The sequence below is a fragment of the Tiliqua scincoides genome, chromosome 16 (genome assembly GCF_035046505.1).
Source record: "Tiliqua scincoides isolate rTilSci1 chromosome 16, rTilSci1.hap2, whole genome shotgun sequence".
Lineage (NCBI taxonomy): Eukaryota > Metazoa > Chordata > Lepidosauria > Squamata > Scincidae > Tiliqua > Tiliqua scincoides.
Genome location: NC_089836.1, coordinates 6,613,994 through 6,632,448, shown reverse-complemented (window position 1 = coordinate 6,632,448; position 18,455 = coordinate 6,613,994). Strand labels below are relative to the sequence as shown.

At 54.8% G+C, this 18,455-nt stretch overlaps 4 protein-coding genes across 6 annotated transcripts; 2 read left to right on the top strand and 2 right to left on the bottom strand.

Moving 5' to 3' along the window:
• Positions 1 to 1,278: 1,278 nt before the first annotated feature.
• Positions 1,279 to 6,410, top strand: HDHD3 (haloacid dehalogenase like hydrolase domain containing 3). 3 transcript variants are annotated; one of them, XM_066610703.1, is made up of 3 exons: positions 1,279 to 1,312; positions 1,700 to 1,829; positions 3,849 to 6,410. In XM_066610703.1, the coding sequence occupies exon 3, from the start codon at positions 3,858 to 3,860 to the stop codon at positions 4,578 to 4,580; it is 723 nt and encodes a 240-aa protein (XP_066466800.1). In that variant the 5' UTR covers positions 1,279 to 1,312; positions 1,700 to 1,829; positions 3,849 to 3,857; the 3' UTR covers positions 4,581 to 6,410. The 3 variants fall into 3 exon arrangements, 2 of the variants coding, with proteins under 2 accessions (XP_066466800.1, XP_066466801.1); XM_066610704.1 differs by lacking the exon at positions 1,700 to 1,829 and having other exon boundaries at positions 1,282 to 1,312; XR_010793397.1 differs by lacking the exons at positions 1,279 to 1,312; positions 3,849 to 6,410 and adding an exon at positions 2,050 to 2,189 and having other exon boundaries at positions 1,728 to 1,829.
• On the bottom strand, positions 5,699 to 10,280 carry BSPRY (B-box and SPRY domain containing). The gene is made up of 6 exons (XM_066610892.1): positions 9,681 to 10,280; positions 9,467 to 9,565; positions 8,092 to 8,322; positions 7,479 to 7,504; positions 6,981 to 7,111; positions 5,699 to 6,219 (listed from the first exon to the last, which is right to left on the bottom strand). The coding sequence occupies exons 1-6, from the start codon at positions 10,278 to 10,280 to the stop codon at positions 5,699 to 5,701; spliced, it is 1,608 nt and encodes a 535-aa protein (XP_066466989.1).
• WDR31 (WD repeat domain 31) lies at positions 10,279 to 15,686 on the top strand. Its single transcript, XM_066610891.1, has 10 exons — positions 10,279 to 10,518; positions 13,048 to 13,121; positions 13,222 to 13,354; positions 13,534 to 13,608; positions 13,800 to 13,941; positions 14,034 to 14,134; positions 14,513 to 14,580; positions 14,672 to 14,813; positions 14,988 to 15,150; positions 15,526 to 15,686. The coding sequence occupies exons 1-10, from the start codon at positions 10,279 to 10,281 to the stop codon at positions 15,684 to 15,686; spliced, it is 1,299 nt and encodes a 432-aa protein (XP_066466988.1).
• Positions 15,687 to 16,987: 1,301 nt separating this feature from the next.
• On the bottom strand, positions 16,988 to 17,572 carry LOC136635640 (RING finger protein 223-like). Its single transcript, XM_066610889.1, has one exon. It carries the CDS (start codon positions 17,570 to 17,572, stop codon positions 16,988 to 16,990), a length of 585 nt encoding a protein of 194 aa, XP_066466986.1.
• Between the last annotated feature and the right edge of the window lie 883 nt (positions 17,573 to 18,455).

Genomic DNA, 18,455 nt, shown 5'->3' with positions numbered 1-18,455 from the left:
ATAATCCTGCTCAACCTCTTCTTGCTATCTTGCCCTGCAGCTACTAAGGCCAGCCCTGTTAAGACAACCATCTTACAGAGTTGTTGTGAAAGATGCAAGAGGTAGGGGGAAATGGGGCAGGGAGTGTGCGCTGATGGGGGCAGAGTGGGTCCTTGGAGGGGGTGGGATTAGGTGGTGGGTCCCAGTCTCACCCCCTCATATTTATTGGGTCCATGGCACGACCAAAGTTGAAGATAACTACTCTGGGGCTAATGGAGTGTACCGGTGCAAGGTAAAACGTGTTGACAAACACTGGAGCAGGGGGTGGGAGCTGCTTGGGGTATGCGTGTGTGTTTAAGAAGCCTGAGGTGGGCATAGTGGCTTAGAAGGGCAGAGCTAAGTACCTTCCAAACACCATAAGTGCATATTGAGAACAAATCTTCACCTGCAATTCTACAGCAGAGGAAGTTTTAATAACCGGCCGGAAGAGCTGGTCAAAGGCAACCACTAGCTACTGTACTGGCATTTTACTGGCACCATGAATGCTAAACTTTGGCCCTCTGTAAGAAATGAGTTTGGCACCCCTGGTTTATACCTTGTCTTTTCTGGCAAAGGGGGGGGCGGAGTCAGTTCTATCACACACCCCACTATTTGTGATGCTGCCACACCCACGGGCCCTGTGACAACCACTACCAAATTTAACTGGGGGAAAAATCTGGCTTAAAAATTAATTTTCAAAGCCCAGTTCGCAGCATCCAACCCACCTTCAGCTGTGCTTCAAGCCCACCAAGCAGCCGTCTTCATGGGGAGAAATCTGACTGGTATAATTGAGCTCATCACTGCATGTTCCATGCAGAAGGAAGCTTTGCCTGTTGTGTTTCTGTCTGGCCTGCAGCCATTGGAGAGCCCTGCTGGAGGGAAAGCCCCGTGCAGCAGTGATGGAAAGGCCTTTCCTTGCCCTCCACTCAGCTTGGTCCTTTGGCACTCTGCATGTGCTCAGAAGCATGCTTCTTACTTAAAGGCAGCTTGCAGTGGACCTGTGTTGGGATAGAGGGGTGGCTGCACCAGTTGCATTTCTGCCTGCCCCTGAGTCCTTAGCAAGCCATTAAAAAGAGGGCTGAGTCTTTGCAATCAGGTGCAGGTCCTGGGAATGCTCCTTTGGAGCTGAGCCTTGCAAAGACTGCGGGTCCCTCCCCCAAAGGGCTTCTCTGCAAGGCTAGCCCTGACGTAGGTGGGCGGGGGTGACGTCAGAAGGGGAGTACCGAGCGAGGGCTGCCCCGCTGCGCATGCTCACTTGGTCCAGGCGAAGCTGCAATTGCCTTGGCTGATCTAGGTAAGGCTGGGAGGCTTCTCCCTGTGACCCTAGAGGGGAGGGGGCTGGAAGGGGAGGATTTGCAGAGGGGACCCCTCCCCTGCCACGCTCCTCCCAGTCTTGATTCGAGGTGACATTGCCTGCCCTTCCTAGTCCTCCACTCAGCTTGGTTCTTTTTCACTCTGCATGTGCTCAGAGGCACGCTTCTTACTTAAAATGCGCCTCTGTCCTGGTGGGCCCTGGAATCAGCTCCTGGGTCTGCCTGAGCCTTGTGCCCCAGGCGTAGGCAGCCCTAACAGAGGGATTAATAATTTCCAAAGGGAACTAACGCAGACTTAAAAATAAATAAATAAATGAAGAGTTGCAACAAGATTCTTGGTTATTCATTTACTTGCTTGCTGTTTTCAGGCTTCCTTGATCTGGCCCAGCAGTGCTGATTATTTAATTATTCCATTCTTATCCTGCCCTTCCTCCAAGGAGCTCAGGATGGTGTACCTTGTTCCTTCCCTCCTGTTTGTCCTTACAACGACCCTGTGAGGTAGGTGAGGCTGAGAGAGAGTGACTAGCCCAGGTTCACCCAGGAAGCTTCGTGGCTGAGCCGGGTTTTGAACCTAGATCTTCCAGTTCTCCCAAACCACTACTGCGCCATTGTGGCTGTCAGTAGTCATAATGGGTAAGACTTGAGCTTCCATCTACAGAGACAGTCTACCACAGAGTTTTATAGGGGATATAAAATGGGATCGCTTTCTTCTTCTCAGCTTCCTGGAGGCATTTGGTTTAGCTGTTGCGGGAAGCTGGATACTAGCTGACTGTGGGCTGCATGAGCTGGAAGTCTCCTGGATTCCTGGATGAGCTGCTACGTAGCCCGTCCCCTGCTGCTGCGGTGTGTGGCTCACTCCCCTTTGTCTCCACCCTAGTCATGAAAAGTGCAACGGCCTGAGGAACACTCTGCTCGACCCCAGGAGAACTGGTAGCAAAACGGGTCCTGCTGGTTGGGTTGGTTGTGCAACATTCTCCCTGAGCTGACACTGAAACTGCACCAGAGCCCAGCCCCTTTCAGCCCAACGGGTTCCACAGCCTCTTCCTGCTGCCCCAGAAATGTGAACGTGAGCAATCATTAACCTGTCGCAGCCTAGCAGTTCAGAGAGAGACAGGTAGGGCCCGTTTCCCAGAATCAGGAAGTAGCTGATTCTTTTCCACACCTTTTGGAAATCTAAAGTCCTCCAGCCAGACTCCTGGTGGTGGTGCTGGCAGCAGAGCCTCACAGGATCAAGCCAAAGGCCCAGCTTCCTGCGTCTCACTGTGGCCCACCAGATGCGGAGGGAGAGCACATGTATCCTGTTGCCTTCCCCAGGCATCTGGCATTCTTATAGGCTACTTCTAGAAGCGGGAGGTTGTGTGTATCCATCAGAGCTTGTAATCTTTCCTCCATCAATCGGTCCAATCACATTTTGAAGGCATCTAGGAATTCAGGTGCCATCACCACATCCTGCAGCATGGAGTTCCACAGATTAATTACATGCTGGGTAAAGAAGTTCATTGCTTTATCTGTTCTAACTCTCGTGCTACTCCGTTTTATTGGTTGTTCCTGGTTCTGGTGTTGTGCATGAGGGAAAAGAACATCCCTCTATCCACTCTATCCACCCCATGCATCATTTTATATAGCTCAGTCTTATAGGTCTGTGTGGGTTGAGCGCAACCCAGCAGTGTTCAAAGTACCAAACTCCTGCATTTTGGGGTCCTTTTACACTTGTCCCCAGGCTCCAGACTACTGAGTTTCACTGTCCTGCTAACTTAAAGGCTGCAGCTGTGCAGGTGCTCCAGCAGAGAGACTTTCCCAGCCTTGCTGAGTTGAACCTGAACCTGCTCTGGCCTTAAGCTAACGCCCATCCCCACCGCACTGGGTGGTGTCGACTGAGACTGGCCTTGGTTACTCATTAAACAATGAATAATTGTGCCTGCTGAAAAGGTTGTGTAACAGAAGAGGCTGCAGGAGATGTTTTGAGCTTCTCGTTTGCAATGCACCGTTTTTTAAAAAAAGTTCACTGCCTTGATGTGGATCCAGGAGCGCTTTTCAGCCTGGAGGTATGGAGCAAATGGCCTCTTTGATTTTTGCAGAGCACATTCCTGGCTGGCAAGCAGCTCAGCTGGAATGCGGAGAACAATGTACTTGCTACATAGCTGGCCATGGGAGCGGCCCGTCCATGAGTCCAGTTGAGGCTGTTGCCTCAGGTAGCACTCACCCCCATCAGCTCACTCACCTCCACTTACTCCCTGGAAGCAGAAGGTGAAGCAGAAGAGAAAGTATGGACAGTCTAGTCCACCACTCTTCTGCTCCATCTTCTAGTCCTTTTCCAATCCAGGGTGGTGCAACAAATGCAGCATTTTGGAGGTTTTGAGCTGGCCGTGTCTGGCAAGGTAGCCACATCTGCTAGAAACAAGCTGCCCCCCCTTAAGACCTTGCAGTGGGGGGGGGGGTCTCTCAACCCAAGTCAACAGACATTTGGCCTATGGGAAGATGCCTTGTTCATTTCCTTATTCTGGCTTGTCATTCCAGGTTGGCGCAATGCTGAGGCTCCAGCTTTTGACGTGGGACGTCAAGGACACCCTTCTGCGGCTCCGTATTCCCGTGGGCAAGACTTATGCAGCGGAGGCCCAGGCCTTTGGGGTCCACGTGCAGGCCGAAGCACTCAACCGATCCTTCCGCCAGGCCTACAAGGCCCAAAGTGACCGCTTCCCCAACTACGGCCTAAGCCAAGGCCTCACATCCAAGCAGTGGTGGGTGGACGTCGTCATGGAGACCTTTCGGCTCTCGGGTGCCCGTGACGAGAAGGCCCTGCCCTCCATTGCAGAGAAGCTCTACCGGGATTACAGCAGTAAACACAACTGGGAGACGCTCCCAGGTGCCAAGGAGACCCTCCAGCAATGCCAGCGGATGGGCTTCCGCATGGCTGTGGTCTCCAACTTTGACCGGCGGCTGCCAGAGATCCTGGCCCAGAGCAGCCTCCATAAGCATTTTGAGTTTGTGCTGAGCTCAGAGGACGCAGGGTGTGCCAAGCCGGACAGGAGGATTTTTCTAGAAGCCTTGCGCATCTCAGGGGTGCCCCCCCAACTGGCGGCCCATGTTGGGGACCACTATGTGAATGACTATAGAGCAGCAAGGGAAGCAGGAATGCACAGTTTCCTGCTCAAGACAGCCGGGCAAGCAGCAGAGTGGGAGACAGAGGTGCCCAAAGAACACCTCTTGCCCTCGCTCGCGCACCTGCCGTCTCTCATAGAGAAAGGCTAATGGATTTTCCTCCCCTTTGCAGTTTAAGGGGTTCAATCCAGGAAGCTGATTGCAGAGGTTCAGTCACTTGCTGCAGGGACCCAAATCACCCCGTGGGACAAATTGGTCTGTTCAGCTGTGTTTTGGTTCAATTATTATATCTTTCTAGAGCCAGTAAGATCAGCAAACTCTTTTTGGGACCTCCCTGCCTTCCTTCCCTGGTTATTATTCATGGAAAAAGCTTTTTTTTTTTTGTTTGGCGGCAATTCACTGTTAATTTGTTAATTAAAAATCCACAAGTTTGACACCAAGCATTTCTTGCAACAGCCCTGCTAGAGCTGTGTTCCCATTTTACAGATGAGGGAAGTGGAAGGCTGAGGACAGTCATCTGTCCAGGGCTGTATAATTAGTCCTTGAAAGAGGTGGTAGGCTTTGAACCTGGATTCTTCCAAAGCCAGTTTTCTATCAAGTGGAACGCGCTGGAATAGCACTTGGGTAGGGTGCAGGGAGCTGAATGATTCCCCCCCTCCCAAATGGCACGTTCATGTCTGATTCATGCTGTATTCATAAAGCAGTGACCTGCCAGGGATCAAAAGGCCAGAGGCAGCCGGTTGCAGGGTGCAGAGAACAGAGTCACAAGAACTGGGATTTGTTGGAAATAAGAGTGCCATAAAGCTAAAATGTTTCATTTAGGACAAATATCTGAGTCCACAGATTGTACAAGAACATACTCAGTCAGGAGAAAGAAGCTAGGAATGGTCCAGTTTGGAACAGCAGGTCTTTATTTGCCTTAAAGGGTCCCAGCCCCCTGCATGGACCTACTTTGGAGTGTGTTATCTTTATGAAATCAAGGAATGGCAGACCGAACATTGTTTGTTGGGAGGGTCTAGATGGGTCCTTTTGCCTCTGTTGTGGGACCCTCACACTACCCCAACGCGATGAGCTCCAAGAGGCGAGCACTGCAATCATCCTGCCCACGGTCAAAAGGACCCTACACATCCGATGCAGACATGGGGGTGAAAGAGGAGTCCGTATGGATCTGCCGAATTGGAAGGACTGCAACGCGTCCACCAAACTGCAGCCTGAGGAAATAACACCCATGAAGACTGTGCGAGGCCACCCCTCAGCCAGGCCCGCTCTCATCGCAACAGCGAAATGCCATGGTCAGCCACGGCAAAGGACGGGTAGACGGGAGCCGTGAAGAGTTCCTGGTGGGCGTGCAGGATGGCACCGGATTCCGGGTCGTAGAACAGCAGCTCTCCCGCATCCAAGTCCACCAGGATCCCAATTTCCGCCGGGCACTTGAGCAGTTCCACCTCCTGGTGACGGTCATTGTGCGAAAACTGGAATTCCTTGTCGTAGCGAGAGAAGACCCAAGAGGAAGGATTGTAGCCTAGCCGGGCGTCCGGGCCTGCACCCTTGCGGGGCAGTGAGCCGTAGGAGACCCCCAACTTGTAAGCCCCACTCTTGGTCACGCGGACTCTCCAGGCATGGATCCCCGCGCAGAATGACTCTTCCGCCAAAGCGTTGGGCCAGTGGTTGAAGCGGGCCGGGCTGTCCAAGTCCACTCTGGCTTTCTTGGGGCTGAACGTCAGCGTTTTCTTGTCCTCCGAGAGCACCAACAGGGGGCTGACTGTCTTCTCGTCAATGTGGACCTCATCTGTGGTGGCGGGAGAGGAAAATGGGTTAACACAGTTGTTCCCAAACCTTTTGGCACTGGGACCTACTTTACTCTATCGGGACCCACCCAGCTTTACAAGAGTTCATAAAAAAGGCGATCTAGAAAGAAATAATATTTGTAGTATTTCATTCATTTGTAAAACTGATCCATTTCTCATAATGAGGCAGCTCTCAAGGCTTGTGGGGCTTAGTTAGGTGACCCAACCTGTCATAATGTCCTTTAAAAGCGAAGGGATGACCATCACCACACTTGGTGGTAAAGAGGTCAAGGAAGAGGCTGCCTCATCGGGTCCTCCAAGGTTTCAAGACCAGGGGCTTTAAGAACATAAGAACGGCCCCACTGGATCAGGCCACAGGCCCATCTAGTCCAGCTTCCTGTATCTCACAGCGGCCCACCAAATGCCCCAGGGAGCACACCAGATAACAAGAGACCTGCAAGGCTTCCTGGGAATTGTAGTTAAGAACATAAGAACAGCCCCACTGGATCAGGCCAAAGGCGCATCTAGTCCAGCTTCCTGTAACTCACAGTGGCCTTTTAAAGGCGTCTAGGCTAGACGCCAGCAGCACATCCTGTGGCAAGGAGTTCCACAGGCTTTGCCAGTCCTGCCTGGAGGACGCTGCCAGGGACTGAACCTGAGCCCTTCTGCAGGCCAAGCAGCAAAAGGAAGTTTGCAGGGAAGTTGGAGCTGCACATATGTTCAGACAGGCAGGGCATGCAAACACACACACACACCCCAAGACACTTACCTGAGGCCCAGCAAAGAACCGCTGAAGCCCATAACCGGCTCACAAGTGGACTCTGGATGCACCGAGGGTTAAAGTTTAACTTCTCAGACTCCTGGGGTTTCAAGATCCCCTCCGCTTCCTCCGCCCTAGCCAAGGAGCCACAAAAATCATCAGACTTCTATCAGATTGGCCCAAGCTTTTTCAATGGCTCTTTGCCACAGGTAAAATAACCCATGTGGGCCCCGCTGCTGGGGGAAGTCTTGGTGCTCTGTATGCCCTCTCTCCCCCTGTGTGTGTGTGTGGGGGGGGCAGAGGCAAAATTGTATGTATGCACTCTAATGACACACTTTGCTCTCAACCTGACCTATGTCACAGGTTTGTTGGGAGGCTAAAAAGGGGAGGGGGAAAGAAGCATGTTCTGATCTCTTGGAAGAAAGGGCGGGGTCCAAGTTTAATTAAATAAAAGCAAATTAATTAAATAAAAGCAAAAGGTATATCCACTCCAGGACTCACCTCTCAAAGATTTCCTCTTCTGCCTGCTGGGTAGGAAAAAAAAGAAGAGAGAGTATTTAAAAAATGCATACATAGCTGCAGGTAAATGGTCTGGCACCCTGTGATTTTTGAAGCGTAATGGGTGTAGGGAACAAGTCAGTCCCTTGGCTGGGAGATCACAGGGAGGCCCACACAAGATCAAGAGATACATATCTCAAAAGAGAAGGAGAAAAACATTTTCTCTGCAGCTCTCACAATTCAATGGTAATCTCAAGGTTTCCACACAGGATGTGTTTGGGTGCAGGTGGCCAATACAGACAGAAGACTCTCCATCCTTTAACTGGGTTCACTTGCACTCTCTCTGCCCCTAGTGCTTCCTACGCCCCTAATAATAGTTATGTGGTTTGCACCAACTTTAACCATGGTTAAAGTCATGCAGGGTTTGCTTTTAACCAGAATGTGAGAGTAGAAGCTAATTAAGGGGAACCCTGGTTAATATTGGTACATCATACAGACTGAGCCTTGTCTGAAGCCTGGTTAAAGCCAGACCAGGATCAAGCCTGATTAAAACCCGACCGGTTGTCATACGGATCAAGCCTGGTTAAAGCCTGATTGGGAAACCTAAGATGCTCACTACAAGGCTGGAGTCATCCGTGGCAGTGATCATGGCCACCATGTAGTTCCGGAGGGCATCCAGTTTCCGCAGCGACTCTGTCCAGTGGACTTGCTGGGTCAGGATGTTCTGATGGGCTCGCTCCTCCTCAGAGTGGATGAGGTCCAGCAGCCTCTGTTCTTCACTATCGCACAAGTTTCTCACGAGGTTCAGGCGCTGAATCAGGACCTCTCGGGCCTTGCTGGCTGCGCTCTACGAGAGTGAAAGGGAGGGTGACTATGCATCCCTTTGTGCAATGCTTAGTAGTCATGTAAAGCTTGCAGCCCTGTTGAACAGTATCAGGGACAGAGTTCCCCAAAACCAACTTCCTGTGGGAATTCAGAGATTACAACAACACTGGTCACATGGAGAGAAGGGCATGAGTGTAACTCCAGCCTCGTGTGCAACCTACTTGGACTCCCATAGCCCACCAGTGTTTTGAAAAGCACCAGCCCAGCTGAGTCGGCCATTAGGAGACCCAGAACCTGCACTCTTGGAAGGAACAGCCTGGCAGGCTCAGATTGCACCCCACCAGACCAGCGATCTTTGCAGGGTCCCAACACCTGGCAAGCACTTGCTGGTTCTCCCGAAATGGGAGGGGGGCAGTGGCACCCCCAAAATGTAGCTGCATAGGAGACAAGACACTCTGAGACCATCACCAGCCTACCCTTCAAACCTTGCAGGGGTCTTTGGAGCAAGCACACAACTCTGCCTTTTTTCCAAATCAGATGCTTTGTGCCCCCCAGCTCAGGACCAGCTGGTATCGACAGGAAGGCAGGCCGGCCATTGCACAGGGCATTTGAAGCAGGAATGCCCCCAGGCTCTTCGTCACTTACATGGACAGGCTGAATGTTCTGCCTGAGGGACTTGTGGGGTGGACATTGCCATATGTGGCTCTTGTGCCTTGCGTGCAAACATTAAAACAGGTGTGGTTTTGAGCTATACCTGTGCGTGGCAGGCGTAAAGAGCAAGCCCTAAGGCCACCAGGTGTGGCGGATCCCCCCTTCTCCTAACACAGGGGGAAGGACACATGGAAAGCAGGTTCCAGACCCCACTGTACATAGGTTCAAGCAGTGCTACGGTGCTTGGTGAGGCCACACAGGCTGAGTGCGACAGTCCTTGCCACCAAGGGCAGCCCTGCCAGGAGCACATCTGAGGTGGTCGCCTCTGGTGCTCCCCCTGGATCGGAAAGAGAGGCGGAGCAGAAGTGTGGGGACACCAGCCCACGACTTTTGTCTCTTCCCACCTGTCTCCGATCCAGGCTGGCACTGCTGCAGGGGAAGGGGGCAGCGTACATGCCCGCATCCCTGAGGCCCACCTGCCCATCACCAGCCCAACATCTCCAAGCTACATTTACCACGACTTGCTGTTTCTTCTCCGGCAGCACCCCAGCCACGTACTTGGAGATGGCCCCGCTCTGGAGCTGCAGCTTCTCGCACTCGTCCACGATTTTATTCTGGAAAAGGGGGGGAAACAGAGAAGCCCAAAGCTGCCACCTTCATGTACAATCCCAACGCTTTGGATGAATGCCCTTTTCCAAACCCCAGGCCTCCTCCGCCTCTCCGCAGCACTGGCTCTGCCTGAAACAGGCGGAAATGCAACAGGGTATGGGCAGCCGCTTCACCGGTGGAACTGCCGCCTGTGGGGAAAGTCCCAAGAGGGGGCTTTCTCGCTGGGGGCTTGCGGGGCTGAGCCCAGGCAAGAGGAGGCGCCCAGAGCCTCTCCACAGCTACGTGCACAAGTGGCAGAAACCCCACAGAGGCGGTGGCAGCCACGCCCGGCGCGCTTCCCCGGTGGCACTGCTGCCTGTTGGGGGCTGAAACGGGGCTGAGCCCGGCGAGGAAGAGGAGGCACCCGGAGCCTCCCCGGTGGCACTGCTGCCTGCTGGGGGCTGAGCCCAGCGAGGAAGGGGAGGCGCCCGGAGCTCGCCCGGTGGCACTGCTGCCTGCCTGCCTGCCGGCCGGGGGTCCCCGGCTGCTCACCCTCCTGTGGGCGGCCTCCAGGGCGAGCGGGCGCAGGCGGTGGTCCAGCGGGCAGGGGCAGCAGCGGGCGCAGACGGGCCGCCTCTCGGCGCAGCAGAAGCCGCTCAGCGGCAGGGCGTGCTCCGGGCAGGGGCTGCCGGCGGGGGGGAGCCCGTCCGCGGGGCCGGGCGCGGCCGCCTGCTGAGCCATGGCGGGGAGGAAGGCGGCAGGGAGCGGCCGGGAGGCACCTGCTGCCCAGGTGGGCGGTGCGGGGCCGGCCGGCCGGCAGGAGCCGCCCCCGCCACGCCCCGGCCAGGCCGCCCCTCCCTGCAGAGCCTCCCTGGCCAGGAGCAGTCCACCTGCCTCTCTCGGCAACAGGCGCGGAGCAGTGGGAAGACGGCAGCCTTTCAGCACCACCCCGAGCTCCTCCACCGAGGAGCCCCGTTGGGTTCAGTGGGCTTGCTCCCAAGGAAGCGCGTGCAGGGCGGCAGCTTCGTTTCCCTGCGGAGGAGGAGGCAAAGCTGCCCCCCCCTCCAAGGCCACGATCCCTCCGCAGGCTCCAGATGGAACATTCCAGCCAATTCCACCCGTTCTCACGCAGCACCACCTGTTGAATGGCTGCCTGCGGCAGGGCACGCAGCATCTGCGCCCACTGAGTTGCTGCCCCTTCCAGAGCAGGTGGAGACCTGCTGGCTGGTGTTTTATGCAGGACGGGATGGCCACACATCACCTGTTGAATAGCTGCCTGGAGATACATGCAGGCAGGTACCCTGTGCAGGCTGACTGGCCACAGCCTCACCTGTTGCGAGCAGGGAGAGACACTTGGGGCATGCAGGTGAGGAGGAGGTTCTGGACGGAGCCCTGGGAAAGTGCCCCCCTCCCAGGATGGTGTAGGGGGGGGGCAGCACCTCTTTGTCTCAGGAAGAAGCAGCTCTGATCAGGACAGGCAGGCAGGCAGCCCCTCCTTGGCAGCAGTGCTGTCTCCGCCCCCTGAGTGCAGGTTGCCAAGGTCTGAGTGTGGCAGGCGAAGAGCAAGAATGCAGCAGCCTGGCAGCAGGTGAGTCTGGCAGGTGGGGGGGCCTATGGGTGGAAGGGGGGCCTGCATCTCCCAGCCAGACCTGGGCACAATCTCAGTGCCAGCCAAGCCCCTGCAAGATGGAGGCCACCGCTGCCATACCCGCCGTGCGTGCCACTCTCCAGGGCTGCAGGCTGGCTGGCACTGGGAGGCAGCCTGTCGCCCCCCAGTGGCTCCCTGGCAGTCCGGCTGAGTGCACAAATGCCAGGAAAGGCGGCAGCACCAGGGTCCCGCTGGCAGATGCCCAGGGAGGAGCAGGTTCTTCCGAGAAGAGGAGAGGTGGCATGGAAGCTGAATGGCAGGAGAGCTGGGGCAGGCCGAAGGAAGGCCTGGAAGGAGTCTGTGGGATGGATGGGCAGGGCAACCTCAGGATGGCGACCCGCACCCTCCTTGTCCAGGGGCTGTCTACCTCTGCACACATAGCGGGTGCTGGGAGGCGCTGACAACTGTTGTGGGCTTCCTGAAAGCATCTGGCCAGAGGCAGTAACTCTTCTGCGCTGCATAGTCCTAGAACTTGGCATTGTGAGGTAGACTGCCTTGGAAAGTGGAGGTTCCACGGAGCCATCAAAGCAGATAATCCTTGCCAGACCTTGAGCTCCCTTGTTTGTTTGAAAGCCTAATCAGCTATTTGGTGTTGAAGGAATCTGAACCCTTTTGCTATTACTCTGTTTGATTGTGGGGCGTGGGGGGGGGGGTCCATGAAGAACCCAGAGCCTTCAAGGGGTAGTTAAGCCCTGGGCTTGCACAAATCAGCCCAACTGACGCCTGAAGCGGCAAATCGGTTACCCTTTAAGTCTTTTGGACGGACACATGCAGGGCTTAGCTTGGTTTTACTGCCCGCTTAGTGCCGGCGATTGTGGGGGTAAAATTAGAATTCTTTTCTAGCACACAGCCAGGGTCGCTGCTGGCAGCCTGAAGCCCTTCTTCCTCCAGAGTTTAAACTGCAGTCTCTTTTTATTTTCTTAATTACAGCCAAGAGGTAAAATAGTTTGGGTTTGTTTCTTATTCCTCTTTCAGGAGATTTGGGCACGCATGAAAGCCACCATTGAACCCGTCTGGGCCAACTGGGGAGCTGGAACCAAAGGACTGGAGTGGGTCTCTTGGAGCTGAAAAGCCCTTGGCGGGACTTGGGTGATTGTGGTTTCCAGTTCTCTTGCTAAACAGTGCCAGGTGTGTGTGGTGTGTGTCTGGTTCCAGCAGTTAGAAACCATTAGCTGGGATATGGGGTGCCTTGAAAACAGCCCCCCAAGCAACAAGGCGACCCCAGATTCTAGGAGGTTTAGTGTTTATATGATATGTGTTTTTATAAAGTTTATATTTTTTATGATTTTTAAAGCAGCTTTGAATGAGATAAAGTGGAGTACAAATTTGTAAGTAAGTAAGTAGCAGGATCAAGAGTATCATGTAGTTAGTTCTGTCCTTAGGGAGCTGTGTGGGGTGATCCTGAACCTATTTACTCAGGAGTAAGGCCCACTGGGTTCTCACTTGGAGCCAACCCACGATCCCCTGGCACCAGAGGTGGTGTGCCAACGCTGACCCCCCTTTACACAGGTGCTGCACCTGCCTCTGTTGCCTAGACTGGGAAAGGAAAAGGGGGGTGGAGCAGAGGGGGTGGGCTAGATTGTCTGCTTTAGCCCACCATCCTCCCCTCCTCTGCACTTCCTCTGCCGTGCCATTTCTTCCTCTTCCAATCAAGGAACTTGAAAGAAAAGGGCTTGGTGGAGACAGGCAGGAGCCCCCTGGAAATCTGTCGGCCTCATGGATGTGCTGTCTGGGAGGAGGGTGGAGAGACTGGGAAGCAAGCCCAGCGATAAACCAGTCTATTATCGGTAGCCTGCTGAGCAGTGGGCAAACACTGGACGGTAAGAGCCTCCCTTTAATTGCTGCTTATCCTTTTGCCAGGGATCCCGGTCATTGGCTTGTACACAGGATCTCATGGGGAAACTGCAGAGCAAAACCAGCTCCTCCAAGTACAGGTGAGGGGCGGGCCCTGCTGCTGCTGGGGGGGTTGGAATAGGTGTAGAAGGGAGGACCCCTTGCCCATCTGCCCCTTGTCTTTTCTTTCCGCCCAACAAGAGCGAACAGATTCGAGGAAGAGGACAGTCCCGTCAAGGCCATCCCACACTACAGCCCGGCTCACGGAGACGCCTCCGTGGCTTCCGTGGCCTCCCTCGCACCCGACTTGTGCGTGTCAGGAGGAAAAGACAAGGCAGGTGAAATGAGCTGCGCTCCCATTGGGCTGCCCCCAAGGCTCTGAGCCCACAGGCCTGTTCGGCGACAAGCGCACAAGGCCATCTCTCCAAAGGAAAATATGTTGTGTCATTTTAAATCAATAATGTCGTCCCTGCAATAGTCCGCACTGCAATGACAGTCCTTCTCGTCCTGCAGACGGTCGTTGTGTATAACTGGAGGTGTGGCGCAGCCGTGACACGCTTTGTGGGTCATGAGCGGGAAGTCAGTAAGGTACAGTCACCTTTTAACCTAGTTGCGAGCCCCCTAATGAGTCCACTGCTGTTCTCCACCTTGAAGGGTCACCCTAACCAAGGAGGGGCTCTTTTGCATGACCCAAGGGCATATTTTTGGATGAACCCCCTCCATGCTCACCTAAGGAGAACACCGCTTGTCTGAATGCACCCTGACCCTCTTCTGCCCAGGTCGCCTGCCTCCCCAACTCCGACTGGCTATTCAGCGCTTCTCGGGACAAGACCGCGCTGATGTGGGAGCTCCACAGCCCTGCACCAGCCCAGCGCTTTTTGGGACACGACCTGGTGGTGACTGGTTTGGCTGCCAGTCCAGGTGAGGGCGAGGCAGCTGTAGACTCGGACCTTTTCACACAAGAGCGCACTCTTTGTGCCTTTCCTTTCACGCACCTTTCTCTGCTTCCCAAGCTTTCCAGCAGCTCTGCACGGGCTCCCGCGACAACACGGTGCGCACCTGGGACATAGAGACGGGGGACTGTTTGTGCAGAGCATCTGTTTCCAGGAATCTGGTAAGAGCAGGTGGTTTTTGGAAAGGAGAAACCAACATCCTGGCAATTGTAGCTCAATGAGCCTCCACGTTCAGTAGCCGTCTATCGCTGAATGTCAGGTTCTGGGGACAAATATGGAGGACTTCATGTCCTGCCTGTACAGTTGAAGGCATCTCACTGGCCACTAGGAGAGGTGGGATACTGGACTATTTTGGCCATTTACAAATAATGCAGCCATGTTAATTTTACAGTGCTTTGAAATTGTGTCCTTTTCTGCAATTTAGCCTTGCACCGCATATACCCAAGTGCAGGCAACTGTCCCTTCCTTGCCTGCATGCAGCAATGACCCCCCTGCGTATAGGTCTGGATGAGTTCCCTGCGCTGCTTTCTCTCCTGCAGGTAACTCACCTGTGCTGGGTTCCTGGGGAGCCGTACGTCATCCAGGCATCCGAGGACAAAACTGTCAGGTGTGTGCACCACCGAGAGCACCGCAGGGGGCCAATCGTGCATGAATTTCACATTCTAGATTTCATTTTGGCCTCTGTCTCCTCCTTCCAGAATCTGGGACTCCCGGGACCTGCAGGTGGCACACACCTTCCCCCCCAAGCAGCACATCCAGACGTCCTGCGATGTAAGCCCTGATGGGCGCTATTGCGTCAGCAGCAGCAGCGGTTTTGGTGGCGACGGCTGCGAGGCCACGGTGAGGCCACGCTAGCTACCAGTCCTTGCTGAGCTACAGTGGCCACTGGCAAAAATGCGCAAAACTGCCACGGAGTCCTGCCTTTGCCCACCTGCCCTGTTTACTACTCTCTGGCAGTAAGTTGGGGAGCTGGAGCAGGATGCTTTACCGGCTCATTTGCACCTCTCCTTCCAGCTCTGGGACCTCCGCCAGACAAGGTGCCGAGTACGAGAGTTCAGGGGCCACTGCCAGACCACCGCGTCATGCATCTTCCTCCCCAAGGGCCTCGCCACTTTCCCGGCGATTGCCACCTCGTCGCACGATGGCACTGTGAAAGCATGGAGCCAGGACACTGGAGGTAGGAGAGCTCTCCCCTGCCCAGTGAACACAAGAAGCTCTTCCAGGTCAGGGCAGAGGCCCGGCTAGCCCAGGATTCTGCCTCTAGCAGCAGCTGGACAGATGCTTCTAGGAAGCTGCCAAACAAATGCACCTCCCTGTTGACCTCCAAACATCAGAAGCAACCTGGCTCTGGACAGTGGGGGTTCTATTGAGCTGTCATGTCTCGTAGCCAGAGTCCCTGAGAGGATGTGCAGGGAGTAAGTTGTACGCAGGGTCAGCAAGGAGAGAAGGCTATTGCTTCCTTGCTTGTGGGCATCCCCCAGGTGGTGGGGGGGGCGCGCGAAGGGCAGATTCCCCCCACATGCCAAGACTGTGTGTTTCTCATATTCTCCAGCCTGCCTGACCACCTTGCGCCTGGACAGAGGAGGGCCTCTGGTGTCACTGGCCGCCTGCGAAAATGCCAGCCTTCTCTGCGCCAGCACAAACTCCGGGATCCGTTTGCTGAGAGTGGGCTTTGCCAAAAGACTGGAAGTCGAGGAGGTGGCAAAGTTCTGAGCCCAAAGAACCCGCTGGGAACCACAGGGGAAAGTGGGCAGCCCATGACTCCCAGCACAGCACTAGCGTATCTTGCAGCCTGGTAGCGCAGCTTGGCAAAGCTGTGGAGGCAGCCGCCCAATGTTTTGTGGCACAACAAACAGGTCTGACCGCATTAGAATTTAGCGCAGCTGGCTCAGAAAGCCCTGCTAGGAGAGGGTCAGCCCTGCTTAATGGGGAAGGTTGGACTTGGGTGCACACAGGAGGGGGGCAGGGGAGCAGAGACCGGGTGGCTTCCTTTGGCCAGCTGTCACTGGATCGAGATGGACTCAATGACACAGCAGTGCCTTGCAGCGCGTGCATTTTCATACTGTCTAGAACAGAGCCAATTTTTATTAAATAAAAACCAAGCAACATGGACGAGCAGCTGTTTCTCTCCCCCCCCCCCCAACCTCTAGTTATTAAAGGCAATAAATCTTCCGCTACCCAAACTTGCTATGGGCATCCTTCCCCCAGACCTGCTTTCAGGGCAGAGAAGATTCTGTCACAGTAACCAGGACAGAGGAGTCCTCTCCCCCCACCCATTGAAATGTGTATGGGATTTGCTATCTTGTTTGATCTCGGAAGCTAAGCAGGGTCAGGCCTGGTTAGTACTTGGATGGGAGACCCCCTGGGAATACCGGGTGCTGTAGGCTTATACCATAGTCTTTCGAGACTGAAGGTTGCCAACCATTTTGCTGTTGCCAGAGATGACAATGGGCACCAGCTTCAGGGCCGAGGGTTCCCCCCCCCCACACACACACAGTCATAGCAGAAGCAAATATAATCAACTGGCAGCCAGCCTATTAGAATAAACTTAGGTGGGAGAGTGGGCTTCTGGGAGGGGACCAAGGCTCCCCGGCACAGGGTCTCCAGGGTTTCTTCCCAGCCTGGTTTTGTCCAAATCTGCAGAGTCCATGCACCCAGGTTTCACGTCTCGCCTGTGGGACACTGCACGTCCCTTTACTGCAGATTCCACCAAGCTCTCCTGCTATTCATCCAGCGCAAGTGATGTCATGCTCCTCACTGCAGAATGCGCCTCTTTTGGCGAGAAAAGGACCTCCACCAAACCACCATCAGATATCCTTATCAAGGGCCCTCAGGGATAGCGTACGGTCGAGAACTGCTGTGGTTGCGGAACAATTTTTTCCAGAGTGACTCCAGCCCCAGAAGCAGTTACCCTTTCCCCGTTGTGCCCAAACCTGGAAATCTTCAACGCACATCCCCTCCCCCAAGAGTCAGTGGAAGAGGCTGACCGACTGGCTCACCCAGTTGTGCCTGGTCTAGTAAAGTTTCTGCAGCCCCAGGATCAGGGCCAGGGGCAAAACCACCACCAAGACCAGCAGGCCAGCAGCACAGAAGATGCTAGGGTAGTGCTCCCACAGAAAATGGCACATCTCCAAAGCTGGGCGTGTGGGACGCCACACGCCAACAGGGTCCCTGCGATCAGCACCTCGGGAGGGGGCTCTGTGCAAGTCCACTGTCACCACCGTCCCGTCCTTCGAGTCTCCTAGTGGCTTCTTCAACCAGCACAGCCGAAACCCGTCCAGCCAGACCTCTTGGCGTTCCCTCATTCCTGGAGGGAAATGCTGGACGATGGCCATGTTGGCCGGGAGCTTGGGCACCCCTCCACGGGGGATGGGCACGGCCTCTCTGCAGAGTGGACACTGGAAGCTCTGGCTTTCCTTCAAGAAGGCGCACAGCTTGGCCAAGCACTCCAGGCAGAAGGTGTGCGCGCAAGGCAGGAGCAGTGGGGTGTTGAAGGCGTTGTCGTAGGAGAGGTAGCAAACGGGACACTCTGGAATGGGCAGCGCAGCTGCTGCTTCTTGCAGTGGCTGATCAGTGTGGGGAGGAGGAGAACTGTCCATGTTCTACAATATCCCCCCCCCCCCCAGCCTTCTAGAATCATCCAGGCCAGGAAGTACCTTCTGAAACAGCTGAGCCAGAAAGGAAAGCAGGAGGGCTGATCCTTCTCAGGAGTCAGCTCATGTCTTTGGCCACATCTCTAAAGCCTGCAGACGCACCCATCCTAGGTCATTCAGGGTGACTTCAAGGCTCTTTGTAACGTCCCGTTACCTCCTCTGGACGCCAAGGCACCTCCAAATGTGCTGGGACACACCTGAAGGAATTCTCGGCCCCGTCCCAAGACTGGCTTCTGTGTCTCTGGTGGCTTTTTTTTTTTTTTTAAAGTGTCTTGGCAACAAACATGGTACACACCGAATGTTTCCCGGCGCTTGGGTCAGGGAGTCTCTCTCTCCTCGCTTAGCAACTGGGACTTGGCCAAGCTGCCGCGGCCGGTCTGGTGCACAGGGTGGAGAAAGTGAATCGAGGTAGAAACAGCACACACCCTGGGCCGCTTCAGATGTGTCCATTCACACACTTGATCTCTGACTCTGTGGGGAACCTTAGAGAGCAGCTGGCAGGCCCCGCTGGCCCCGCTGCGCCATATTGGACAAAGCTCCGACTCAGCAAAAGCTTTCCACGCTTACCTAGTATGCTCTTGTACACTGTGGGCACAATCCTAACCAACTTTCGAGCACTGGCATAGCTGTGGCAGTGTGGCATGTGCTGCATCCTGCAGTTGGGGGGCAGTCCCGGAGCCCTCCTCAAAGTAAGGCAATGTTTCTTCCCTTACGTCGGAGTTGCATTGCCAACCTTGGTGCGGGAGAGTAGGTTAGGACTGTGCCCTGTGATGGTTAACTTGGAATAACATATACAAGCCCTAGGGCACAACCCTAACCAGGTCTACTC

Excerpts from the sequence above, each read along its gene's own strand:
- HDHD3 (XM_066610703.1), top strand. The coding sequence starts at position 3,858 with ATGCTGAGGCTCCAGCTTTTGACGTGGGACGTCAAGGACACCCTTCTG.
- WDR31 (XM_066610891.1), top strand. The coding sequence starts at position 10,279 with ATGGCGGGGAGGAAGGCGGCAGGGAGCGGCCGGGAGGCACCTGCTGCC. Across the intron at positions 13,942-14,033 it reads TGGTTTGGCTGCCAGTCCAG|CTTTCCAGCAGCTCTGCACG; the intron begins GTGAGGGCGAGG and ends CTGCTTCCCAAG. Across the intron at positions 14,135-14,512 it reads CATCTGTTTCCAGGAATCTG|GTAACTCACCTGTGCTGGGT; the intron begins GTAAGAGCAGGT and ends TCTCTCCTGCAG.
- BSPRY (XM_066610892.1), bottom strand. The coding sequence starts at position 10,280 with ATGGCTCAGCAGGCGGCCGCGCCCGGCCCCGCGGACGGGCTCCCCCCC. Across the intron at positions 8,323-9,466 it reads AGAAGAAACAGCAAGTCGTG|AGCGCAGCCAGCAAGGCCCG; the intron begins GTAAATGTAGCT and ends TCACTCTCGTAG. Across the intron at positions 7,112-7,478 it reads GAAGAGGAAATCTTTGAGAG|GGCGGAGGAAGCGGAGGGGA; the intron begins GTGAGTCCTGGA and ends CTCCTTGGCTAG.
- LOC136635640 (XM_066610889.1), bottom strand. The coding sequence starts at position 17,572 with ATGGACAGTTCTCCTCCTCCCCACACTGATCAGCCACTGCAAGAAGCA.